We start from the raw sequence: 12,640 nt of genomic DNA, 5'->3' as shown, positions 1-12,640 counted from the left end.
TCATAGCAGCACTCTCAACAATAGCCAAATTATGGAAAGAGCCTAAATGTCCATCAACTGATGAATGGATAAAGAAATTGTGGTTTATATACACAATGGAATACTACGTGGCAATGAGAAAAAATGAAATATGGCCTTTTGTAGCAACGTGGATGGAACTGGAGAGTGTGATGCTAAGTGAAATAAGCCATACAGAGAAAGACAGATACCATATGGTTTCACTCTTATGTGGATCCTGAGAAACTCAACAGGAACCCATGGGGGAGGGGAAGGAAAAAAAAAAAAAAAAAAAAAAAAGGACGTTAGAGTGGGAGAGAGCCAAAGCATAAGAGACTGTTAAAAACTGAGAACAAACTGAGGGTTGATGGGGGGTGGGAGGGAGGGGCGGGTGGGTGATGGGTATTGAGGAGGGAACCTTTTGGGATGAGCACTGGGTGTTGTATGGAAACCAATTTGTCAATAAACTTCATATAAAAAAAAAAAAAACCTCCCAGAAAACAAGTAAATTAAACTTCTTATTGTTTATTTAAATGTGTTAGACTTAATAAATTATTCTTACAGGAATTAACTCAGAAATATTTTTAAATTTTTTCATTTTTATTTTTTTAAGTAGACTCCATGCCCAACATGGGGCATGAACTAAAGACCCTGAGATCAAGAGTCACATGTTCTACCGACCCAGCCAGCCAGGTGGCCCTAAGAAACATTTAAAAAGTCCAAGTTCACATAAGTAAAGTGCAACTTTGACACAAGTCTAGTTTAATAACTCTGCTTTAAGAAAAAAGCTATTTATTTTCTCTGATCATTTTATTCTACTTAGGTTTGGTTTTCCTAAATGCATAAACATTTACTTTTCAGATAAGCTAACATTAGCCTATATAAATATTTTATTTAAATAGCTAAAATGTAAATTTGTGTTCAACTAAGTTGAATCATTGTTCTGACAAACTTTTTATTACAACATGTATTGACACGGATTTCCAAGATCTTTTAGGTAGCTTATAACTTTGATATTAAGGGGCACCTGGCTGGCTCAATTGGAAGAGCATGTGACTCTTGATCTCAGTGGCGTGAGTTAAACTAATAACCATTGGTCATCTAATTTTTTTAAATGGTAGAATTTTAGAAGAGGGATTACTACCCATAATTTACTCTATATACTGTTGTTTCTTATTTTTATATGCTATAGACAAGCTATATTTGGAGGACGTGTTAATAAAAGTGTTCATTTTTGCCACTTTAAGAAGGTATAAAAGGGACATTAGTGTCTGCAGGGAGTTGTATTGGGTGTGCCCATGAGCTTTGCTAGTCTGATAAAATGCTGGTTGTATGTAACAGACAGTTCTCAATGTTCCACCTCAGTGTTTCAATGTGAAATGTAAATTAAATATAGTTTTGGTTAAAAGTTTAAATCATTACGAGGGGCGCCTGGGTGGCTCAGTCGGTTGAGCGTCTGACCTCAGCTCAGGTCATGATCTCACAGCTCATGAGTTCGAGCCCCACGTCAGACTCTGTGCTTACAGCTTGGAGCCTGGAGCCTGCTTCTGATACTGTGCCTCCCTCTCCCTCCCTCCCTCTCTCTCTCTCTCTCAAAAATAAACAAACATTACAATTCTTTTTTAAATAATAAAATAAAATGAAATTTTGAACATTTGCTCAATTTTATTGGGTTTGCTTCCTTGGTTTACCAGTTAATGACATGCTTATAATATGAAAGGTTATTCTTTTTTTTTTTTTAATTTTTTTTTCAACGTTTTATTTATTTTTGAGACAGAGAGAGACAGAGCATGAACGGGGGAGGGGCAGAGAGAGAGAGGGAGACACAGAATCGGAAACAGGCTCCAGGCTCTGAGCCATCAGCCCAGAGCCTGACGCGTGGCTCGAACTCACGGACCGCGAGATCGTGACCTGGCTGAAGTCGGACGCTTAACCGACTGCGCCACCCAGGCGCCCCTGAAAGGTTATTCTTTATCTTCCGTACAATTTGCCTAGGTAGCAGCAGTGGGTCTATTTTGCCAAAATAATTTTCTGTTCTTCACATGGACTTTATTATATTATTGATTATTTAATAAACAATTTTCCTCTCACTTATGAAAGAACTAAGGTTCTTTACAATCAAGTTACCTATGTTTATTTTTTAAATACTTCACTTTCACTTTAATTAAATAAGTACCCAAGTATTGCTTCTCAGACAATATCTGATAACTGTTTTGATTTTATTTTCTTTTATTTACTTATTTATTTCTGAGACAGAGACAGAGCATGAGTGGGGGAGGGGCAGAGAGAGAGGGAGACACAGAATTGTAAGCACGCTCCAGGCTCTGAGCTGTCAGCACAGAGCCCAACGCGGGGCGGGGCTCGAACTCACAAACCATGAGATCATGACCCGAGCTGACCTCAGTCGCTCAACTGACTGAGCCACCCAGGCGCCCCAGTTTTGATTTTGTTTTCTAAAATTTGGAGCCTAAATAAAGAAAAAAAATAAAACTTTCAAGATATGTTTTACACCTAAAACTGTCTTTGAGATTTCCCAGAGCAACTCTGTAAGAGCATAGTTAGTTGTTTACTTTCAACTTACAAAAAGATATGCTAGAAACAATTAGGTTTGTTGTACTACTGTAGTAAAACTTGCACTGGAAAAGTCAAATTAGAAGAGATGCTCAGCCTTCCTACATTAAATTTGTATAGGTAAAAAGTGTCATAATACAAACATTTCTGAAATTGTGCTCTTTATGGGAAGTCCCTAAAGATTTGTCAATTTGCTAGCTGTGATTATGTTTCCACTAGCCAAAAATGTTTAAAATAGTAATGCACTGTACATTACAGAAAATTCCACCATTCCAATATTAGTTATAGTAATAAGTTAAACATAACCATTAAATCTAACATGGATAGTTTTTGTTTTACTCTGATGCTTGCCTAAATTAGCTCTGCTAAAAGCTGTAAGTCAGAGTTTGCGTCTTCAATAATGAAGGACAGTATTATAGCCTCATGCTACTTCAAATTATTGACATTCCATAAAATACACTTTTTTTAAGTTAAACACAGAATAACTATATGACCCAGCAATGCCATTCTTAGGTATATACTAAAAAAATATATATTAAAATTTTTTTTTTCAACGTTTATTTATTTTTGGGACAGAGAGAGACAGAGCATGAACGGGGGAGGGGCAGAGAGAGAGGGAGACACAGGATCGGAAACAGGCTCCAGGCTCTGAGCCATCAGCCCAGAGCCTGACGCGGGGCTCGAACTCCCGGACCGCGAGATCGTGACCTGGCTGAAGTCGGACGCTTAACCGACTGCGCCACCCAGGCGCCCCTAAAAAAATATATATTGAAACCAGTATTCAAACAAAACCTTGTACATGAATGTTCACAGCATATTCGTAACACCCAAAAGACAGAAACAATCCAAATGTTCATCAATTGATGAATGGATACACAAAATGTGCAATAGCCATACCACAAAACATTGGTCAGTCTTAAAAAAGAAAGAGGTATTGATACATGCTACAACACTGACGAATCCCCAAAACATCATGGAGTGAAAGAAGCCAAACAGAAAGTCACACAGTATATGCTTCTATTTAAGTGAAATATCCAGAATAAGTAAATCCACACAGAGACAAAGCAGAATAGTGGTTGCCAGGGGCTAAAAGAAGAGGAGGAATGGGGAATGACTGCTTTTTCCTTCTGCAATAATGAAAGTTTTGGAATTAGAGGTGATGGTTACACTTTGTTAATGTACTATAAATTCAGTACTAAATGTCACTGAATTAAACCTTTAAAAATAGCTTATTTTGTTTTGTGAAATTTACCACTATTAAAAACAAGAAGCTTCCAGAACTCACAAAGCTGTTTCCTAGTAAAACAACCATACTTAGTAAAAATTATTTAAAACAAACAAACAAAAAAAAATTCTAAAGTCTCTGGAGGTTGTTCTAAGAGCATACAGCAAATGAAGAAACATTTATTCAAGAAAATCTACTAAACGCTTGATAAGAACAGTAAGTCTGTGGCCCTTGAACCATGACCCACATCCTTCCTCTGTAACCCCCAGCTCAGCATGATAGAAGCTCCATCCTGGGTGGGTGTGGCTAAGAAGGCAGGGCTTCCTCTCCCCCTAGGTTTCAGTCAAGGGTGGAAAAAAAGGACAGACATCCAGCATTTCCCATCCTCCCTCCCACCAACTTTGTGTTCCAGGTAAGTGTGGCCAAGAAGGTTGGGGGCTCCCTTCTTCTACCCAGTCTCCCTTCCTCCACTCAGCCCCATGAAAGGGTCACAGAACGCAGCCAGGAATATTAGGCTCCTGACTGCCTCACTACAGCTCACTCACAGGACAGAGGCTCTGAGCACACCAGAATTTACTCCCATATTCAGAGTCCTGCTCTTAAAGCAAGGGTGTCTAAGAGAAGCAAGCCACTGTTCCTAACCCAGCTTTGGAGAAGTGGCTCCCACAGGGAGATACAGGAGGTAACTGCAGACAGCTGCAAAGCTCTCCCCAAAGAAAGCGACTTTATTTAAAACAGAGTGTAGAGAAGTTCAAACATAAGGGCACTCTTGAAAACAATGGTGATTTTGGTAGCACACAATTGAAACAGGAGGCTCACAGGTCGCCTAGTTTACCAAAGAGAACTAGGGAAAGAAAAGATTGAGAGCCCTCCTGCAGTCAAAACACATCTCAGACACTGACCTGAAAAACCTCCACTGCACTCAAACACATATTTGTACAGCATGCTCATAGCAGCATTATTCATAACAGCCAAAAGATGGAACCAATACTAGTATGTATTGATGAATGATAAACAAAAAATAATGTATACATGCAATGCAGTATTAGCCAGCCTTAAAAGGAAGGAAATTCTCACACATGCTACAACATGGATGAATCCTGAAGGCATTATGCTAAGTGAAACAAGTCAGTCACAAAAGGACAAATATTATATGATTCCATATATATGAAGTATCTGGAGTATTCAAATTCATAGAGACAGAAATAGAACGGTCATTGCCAGGGGCTGGTGGGAAAAGGGAATGGGGAGTTAGTGTTTTAATGAACACACTTTCAGCTGGGGAAGATGAACACATTCTGAGGATGAATGGTAGTGATGGCTACAGAATAACTGTGAATGTACTTAATGACACAGTATATTTAAAAACTGCTAAAATGGCAAATTTTATACAATGTATATTTTATCATAATTTTGAAAAACAGGGGTGCCTGGGTGGCTCAGTCAGTTGAATAGTCACCTCTGAATTTTGGCTCAGTCCATAATCTCATGGTTCATGAGATCGAGCCCCGGGTCGGGCTCATGCTGACAGCCTGGAGCCTGCCTGGGATTCTCTGTCTCCCTCTCTCTCTCTGTCCCCCCCCCCCACCATGTTCTCGCTCCTGCTCTCTCTCAGTAAATAAATAAAAACTTTTAAAAAAATAATAATTTTGGAAAACAAGATACAAAACTGAAGATTAGAAAATTAGAGGATTTCACCCCCTAGAAAAATCATTAAGCCAGGAATAAATGTAAAAACTAGAGAGATAAATAAAAAAGTTATACCATTTATTCCTTTGACATTTATTGAGTACAATCTGCTTAGATGGGTTCTAGCTGCTGGAGTGTGCAATAAATCCCTGTTACCTGAGGGTGCATTCATCTCCCAGCTGCTGAGGACTCCCAGCTGCACCCTCCTCTGGAGACCAACAAGTGGGAGGCACGTGGAAGTCATGCCACACAACACACACACACTCTAGGGGCAACCTGCAGCAGATGAGAAATTTGTGGAGATGAGGGAAAAGAGAAGCCCCATGGCTCAAAGGAGAACAACTCCCTGATGTCATTCAAGCTCCAGAGCTACCCTTAGACTCAGGTGATAGTCAGTATCAAGAGTTACTACAATATACTATCTAAGCTTTCTAGTTTTCTACAACAACAAATTATGAGATAAACAAAGAAACAGGAACTGTGAGTCATACAAAGAAAAAGAAACAGGCCCCATGAGATGGCTCAGATGTTGGATTTCACAAAGGCTTCAAAGTACTATAATTCATAATAGTGAAAAGAACTTTACTTAAATTAGTAAATGAAGGTATGACGACAATGTCTAATAAAAGACAATATTGATAAAGATAGGTATTATTTCAGGGGCATCTGGGTGGCTCAGTCAATTAAGCATCTGACTTTTGATTTTAGCTCAGGTCAGAATCTCATGGTTCATGAGATCAAACCCCACATCAGGCTCTGCACTGACAGCACAGAGCCTGCTTGGGATTCTCTCTCTACCTCTCTCTGCCCGTCCAATGCTCTCACATGAGCACAGCTCTCTCCCTTTCAAAAATAAACATTAAAAAAAGAAATTATTTTTAAAAATGGAAATTCCAGGGGCACCTGGGTGGCCCAGTCGGTTGAGCGTCCGACGTCGGCTCAGGTCATGATCTCGCGGTTCTTGAGTTCGAGCCCTGCGTCGGGCTCTGTGCTGACAGCTCAGAGCCTGAAGCCTGCTTCAGATTCTGTGTCCCCCTCTCTCTCTGCCCCACTCCTGCTTGTGCTCTGTCTCTCTCTGTCTTTCAAAAATGAATAAACATAAAAAAAATTTTTTAATGGAAAGTTTGTAGTCGAAAATCAGCAATAGAAATGAAAAAGGCATTAGAGGATGTCAACATTAGATGTGAACTGGCAAAAGAAAGACTATTTGAAAACAGACTAGTAGAGATTATACAATCCAAAGAACAGAGAGAAAAAAAAATGAAGAAAATGAACAGCACCTCAGACAAATGTAAATGCCATTAAGCACATCAACATATACATGATGAGGGCACCACAGTAATATTTTATGATGGTAAAAAAGTCAGAAAGAATGTTTGAAGAATATTTGATGGAATTATGACTAAAATTCCCAATATGCTAAAAAATAATAATCTGGACATCGAAGATAACCAAGGAACTCCAAGAAGGATAACACAAAGAGATCCATACCCAAGCACATCATAGTAAAAATAATGAAAGACAAATAGAACATCTTGAAAGTAGTAAGAGAAAAACCACTTATCACATACAAGGTTATACCAATAAGGTTAACAGAAACAATGGAGGCCAAAAAACAGTGGGATGACATATTCTAAGCGCTAAAAGAAAAAACTGTCAACCAAGAGTCTAATATCCAACAAAACTGTCCTTGAAAAGTGAAGGTGAAACAAGAATGTTCCCAGATCAACAAAAACTGGGAGAATTAGTTAACACAGACCAGTCTTACAAGAAAAACTAATGGAAGTTCTTCACAATCAAAAAAGTGAGCCCAGATGTCAATATAACCACACACACACACACACACACACACACACACACACACACACACAGAGAGAACACTAGTAAAGCTAACTGTGTAATTATAAAAGATAGTATAAATAGCATCTCTCTTAACTGACTTAAAAAGCAATTGCAAAAAACAACATGTGCATAGTTCTATTTGTGGGCCTAACATACAGAAATGTAATATATTTGACAGTAAGAGCAAAAAGGAGGTGTAGAAGCAAAGCTGTATTGGAGTAATAAAATGACACAAGATGACATCCTACAACCCAGCAAAAAATAAAGACAATCAGAAATGGTAATTAAGGGTTAATACTGTTGTAACAAACTCCATAAATACATACTTGCTCTTCTTTCTTCTCTCAGCTTCTTTAAAAAACAGAAAGTTATATAAAGTAACAATCACAACAGTGTACTGTTGGGTTTGTAACATATATAGCCGTAAGACCTATAACAAAATAGTACAAAAAAGGGAAAGAGAAAATAGAGATATAAAGAATTAACATTTCTGTATTTCACTGGAATTAAGTTAGAATAAATCTGAAGTTGATCCTGAGAACCACCACTAAGAAATAACTTTTTAAAAGATACTGAAAAACACCATTAAATTAAAATGTTATACTGGAAAATATTCACGTAATAAAAAAGAGTGCTGAAGAAAGGAACAATGAAGCAAAAAGGAAATGTGACATATAGAAAATAATAAGTAAAATCTCAGTAAAATAAATATAACTAGGTAAATAACAACATTAAATCCATAAATGGATTAAACGAAAGGCAGAATGTTAAAATGGGTAACAAACAAGATCCAACAATATGCTATCTATAGGAGGCAATCTTTAGATTTAAGTATAAAAACAGGCTGAAAGTAAAAGTACAGAAAAGGACATATGATGCAAAAAGCCACCATAAAAAAGCTAGTGGCTTAACTAATATCAGACAAAATAGACTTTAAAACAAGTCTACAGATAAAGAATATTTTATGATAGTAGAAAAGTCTATCAATCAGGGATATATGACAATTATGCACATACAGGGCACACCAACAAGGTCCAAAACAACACAAAATAAAAGCTATCCATTATCTAACAATGGACATTCCTCTCAAGTGCACATGGAACATTCTCCAGAACAGACCATATGTTAGGCCATAAAAGAAGCCTCAATAAAATTAAAGGAACTGAAATTATTCAAAGTATGATTTCCAACCACAATGTAATGAAATTAGAAATTAATAGAAAGACACTTGAGAAATTCACAAATATGTGGACATTAACACACTTCTAAGTAACCAATGAGTCAAAGAAGAAATCATAAAAGAAATTTTAAAAATACTTCAAGACGAAGTTAAAGCAGTGCTCAGAGGGAAATTTATAGCTGCAAAAGTCTGTATTTAAAAATGACAAAGATCTCAGGGCGCCTGGGTGGCTCAGTCGGTTAAGCGGCCGACTTCAGCTCAGGTCATGATCTCACGGTCTGTGAGTTCGAGCCCTGCGTCGGGCTCTGTGCTGACAGCTCAGAGCCTGGAGCCCGTTTCAGATTCTGTGTCTCCCTCTCTCTCTGACCTCCCCTGCTCATGCTCTGTCTCTCTCTGTCTCAAAAATAAACGTTAAAAAAAAAATTTTATAAAAAAAAAAAAATGACAAAGATCTCAAATCAAGAGCCGAAGTTTCCAACAGAAGGCAGCATTAGAAAGAAAACTAACACAACACAAGCAGAAGAAAGGAAATAATAAAGATTAGAAATGAAATAATTAGAAAATAGATAAAAATCAATAAAATGAAGAGTTGTTTGGTTTTTCGAAAAGATCAACAAAACTGACAAACCTTTAGCTAGGTTGACCAAGGAAAAAAAGACAGACTCAAATTACTAAAATGCAGAATGAAAGAGGTCATTACTACTGACCTCACAGAAATAAAAAGGGTTATAAAGGGAATGCTATGAACAACCACATACCAACAATTTGATAACCTAGAAGAAATGGACAAGTTTCTAGAAAGATACAAATCTGATTCAAAAAGACTAGAAAATCTGAACAGATTTCTACAAGAAATTGATTCAGTAATCAAAAATCTCCAAAGAAACACCATATGGCTTCACAGATACCAAATATTTAAAGAATTAACACTAATCCTTCACAAACTCTTCCAAAAAAGTGTAAGAGGAGGGACACTCCCTAACTTATTCTAGGAGACCAGCATTACTCTAATACCAAAGCCAGATAAAGACATCAAAAAGAAAACTAGACTTTTATTTCTTGCAAATATAGATGTAAAAATACTCAACAAAATTGTAACAAACCAAATCCAACAGCACAGTAAAAGGATTATACACCATGACCAAATGGGATCTATCCTAGGAATGCAAGAGAGATTCAACATTAAAAAATTTAAAAAAACAAAAAAAAAATCAATGTACTATATACCACATGAATAGAACAAAGGGGAAAAAAATCCACATGGTCATCTCAGTTCAGGGAACACTAACCAACTCACTCTCAGATACTATTCTCATACCAAAACCAGACAAAGGCATCCCCAGAAAATAATAGACCAAAACCTCTTATGAATATACATGCAAAAATCCTAAACAAAATACTAGCAAACAGAATCCAGCAACATATAAAAAGGATCATACGGTATGATCAAGTGGGATTTTTCCCACAAACAATGATGGTTTACATCTGAAAATTAATGTGGTATACCACATAAATACAATAAAGGATTAAAAACCACACAACCATCTTAATAGATGCAGAAAAAGCATCGGAAATATTGAACATTCTTTCATAATAAAAACATTCAAGAAACAGGAATGAAATGTAACTTCTTTGACATAATAAATGGCACCATGAAACTTCCACAGCAGCGCATGAGAGTGCCAGTTGTTCCACAACCTCACGGATACATGGTATGGTCAGTCTTTTTAATTTTAAACATTCCAATAGTGTGATTCACTGTTGTAGTTTTAATTTGCATTTCTAACGACTAATGTTGTTAACCATCTTTTCGTGTACTTATTTGCCCTGTGTGTACCTTCTTTGTGAAGTATCTAAATCTTTTACCCATTTTTTAATTGGATCATTTGCTTTCTTATCTAGGCTCAAAGACTTTTTTATACAGTGTGGACACAACTTATTTTTTTTTTATTTTTTTTAATGTTTATTTATTTTTGAGAGAGAGAGAGAGAGACAGAGCATGAATGGGAGAGGATCAGAGAGAGAGGGAGACACAGAATCTGAAACAGGCTCCGGGCTCTGGGCTGTCAGCACAGAGCCCGACGCAGGGCTTGAACTCAGGAACCGCGAGATCATGACCTGGGCCAAAGTCGGACGCTTAACTGACTGAGCCACCCAGGTGCCCCACAACTTATTTTTTTTAATGAGATATGTGATTTTTCAGATATTTTCTACCTGCCTGTGGTTTTTCATTCCCTTAATGGTATCTTTGATATCCACATGTTCTCAATTTTGATGAAGTCCAGTGTATCAATTTTTTCTTTTATATATTATGCTTTTGGAATAGTATCTAAGAATAATCTCCTTAACCAAAGTCACAAAGATTTTTGCATACAGTTTCTAGGAGTTTTGTAGTTATGCATTTTATATTTATGATCCACTTTGAGGTACTTTTTAAATATAGTGTACAGTATGGATCAAAGTTCATTATTTTGCATATGGATATACAATTGTTTCACCCATTATTTAAAAACACTACCGGGGCTCCTGGGTGGTTCAGTCGGTTAAGTGTCCTACTTCATTCAGCTCAGGTCATGATCTTGTGGTTTGTGAGTTAGAGCCCCACACCAGCTCTGTGCTGACAACTCAGAGTCTGAAGCCCACTTCAGATTCTGTCTCTCTCTCTCTCTCTCTCTCTCTCTGCCCCTTCCCCGCACGTGCTCTATCTCTATCTCTCAAAAATAAATAAACGTTAAAAAAAATTTTTTTTAAACACTACCATTTTCTGGTGGGTAAGCATCCAACTCTTGGGTCTCAGCTCAGGTCACGATCTCACTGTTTCATGAGTTTGAGCCCCTCATCAGGCTCTGTGCTGGTAGCTGGGGGCCTGCTTGGGGTTCTCTCCCTACCTCTCTCTCTCTATCCCTCCCCCCACTCCTGCTGTCTCTCAAAATAAATAAACTTTAAAAAAATTACCCTTTTTTAATGAACTGCCTTTATGTCTTTGTCAAAAATTAATTTGACCACATGTATGAATCTATTTAAGGAGTCTCTTATTCAGTTTCATGGATCTATTTATCTCTTTCTTTGTGTGTATTTATTTTTGAGAAAGAGGGAGAGCAGGTGCATGCGAGCAGGGGAGGGACAGAGACAGACAGGGACAGAGGATCAGAAGCAGGCCCTACAATGACAGCAGAGAGCCGGACACAGGGCTCTAACTCAGGAACCATGAGATCATGACCTGAGCTGAAGTGAGATGCTTACCTGACTGAGCCACCCAGCTGCCCCGTGAATCTATTTGTTTATCTTGATGCTAGTATCTCACTGGCTTGATTACTATAGCTTTACAATAAATCTTAAAAACAGGTAGTGTAAGTCTTCCAGGTCCATTCATCTTTTCCCAAGTTAGACTCTTCTAGGTCCTATGCATTTCTTTTTTTTTTTTTTTAAATGCTTATTTATTTACTTTGGGGGCAGGCAGGGGTGCAAAGAAAGAAAGGGAGAGAATCCCAAGCAAGCTCCACACTGTCTGCTAAGAGCCCAAACCAGGGCTCAAACTCACAAACTGTTAGATCATGACCTGAGCCCAAATCAAGAGTGAGACACTTAACCGACTGACCCACCCAGACGTCCCAGTCCTATGGATTTCCATAGAACTTCTGAATCAGCTTATTGATTTCTAGCAAAAAAAAACCAAAAAACCTTCTGCTGGCATTTTGATTTTGTCCAAATCTAAAGACCAATTTGGGGAAATTACCTTGATAGTTTGTCTCTTCTAAGGAATTTGTCCATTTCTTCTAAGTTGGCAAATGTATTGGCATGAAACTGTTCATAATATTCCTTTAATATCTGTAGAATCTGCAGTGATGTCACCTCTCATTCTGATACTGGTATCAGGAATTGGTAATCCCTGATAACTGGTATCTTCTCCCTTTCTTTCTCAGAGATTTATCAACTTTACAAATCTGAAAGAAATAGGTTTTCATTTCACTGACTCTCTCAATCGTTTTTCTATTTCCCTTTTCATTGATTTCCATTCCAATCATCCCCTTTCTTTATCAGCTCCTTTCTTTGGCTCTTTTTGACTTCATTTGCTCTTCTTTTCCTAGTTTCTTAAATTAGAAGCTGAGGCCATTGATTTGACACCATTCTTTCCC

The 12,640-nt window shown here is 37.6% G+C and overlaps 1 protein-coding gene across 8 annotated transcripts in view; it reads right to left on the bottom strand.

Annotated features, from left to right (window-relative positions):
* Positions 1–12,640, bottom strand: part of EXOC6 (exocyst complex component 6) — a 229,691-nt gene that overhangs the window by 195,440 nt on the left and 21,611 nt on the right. For 2 of the 8 annotated variants that reach the window (XM_047073174.1, XM_047073179.1), the window contains exon 1: positions 5,639–6,187. The exons of 5 other annotated variants lie outside the window; for them this stretch is intronic. In XM_047073174.1, the coding sequence (XP_046929130.1) occupies positions 5,639–5,838 (200 nt within the window). In that variant the 5' untranslated portion in view covers positions 5,839–6,187. Of the gene's footprint in view, positions 1–5,638; positions 6,188–12,240; positions 12,449–12,640 lie in introns of those variants that run through there. One more of the 8 variants, XM_047073178.1, reaches the window with a different exon arrangement.

Source organism: Lynx rufus, unplaced genomic scaffold (genome assembly GCF_022079265.1).
Source record: "Lynx rufus isolate CCGP_SWC_20201006 ecotype Redwood Valley unplaced genomic scaffold, mLynRuf1.p SCAF_11, whole genome shotgun sequence".
In the NCBI taxonomy this organism is placed as follows: Eukaryota; Metazoa; Chordata; class Mammalia; order Carnivora; family Felidae; genus Lynx; species Lynx rufus.
Note: the sequence above shows the minus strand (reverse complement) of the source record. Positions and strands in the feature narration are given on the sequence as shown.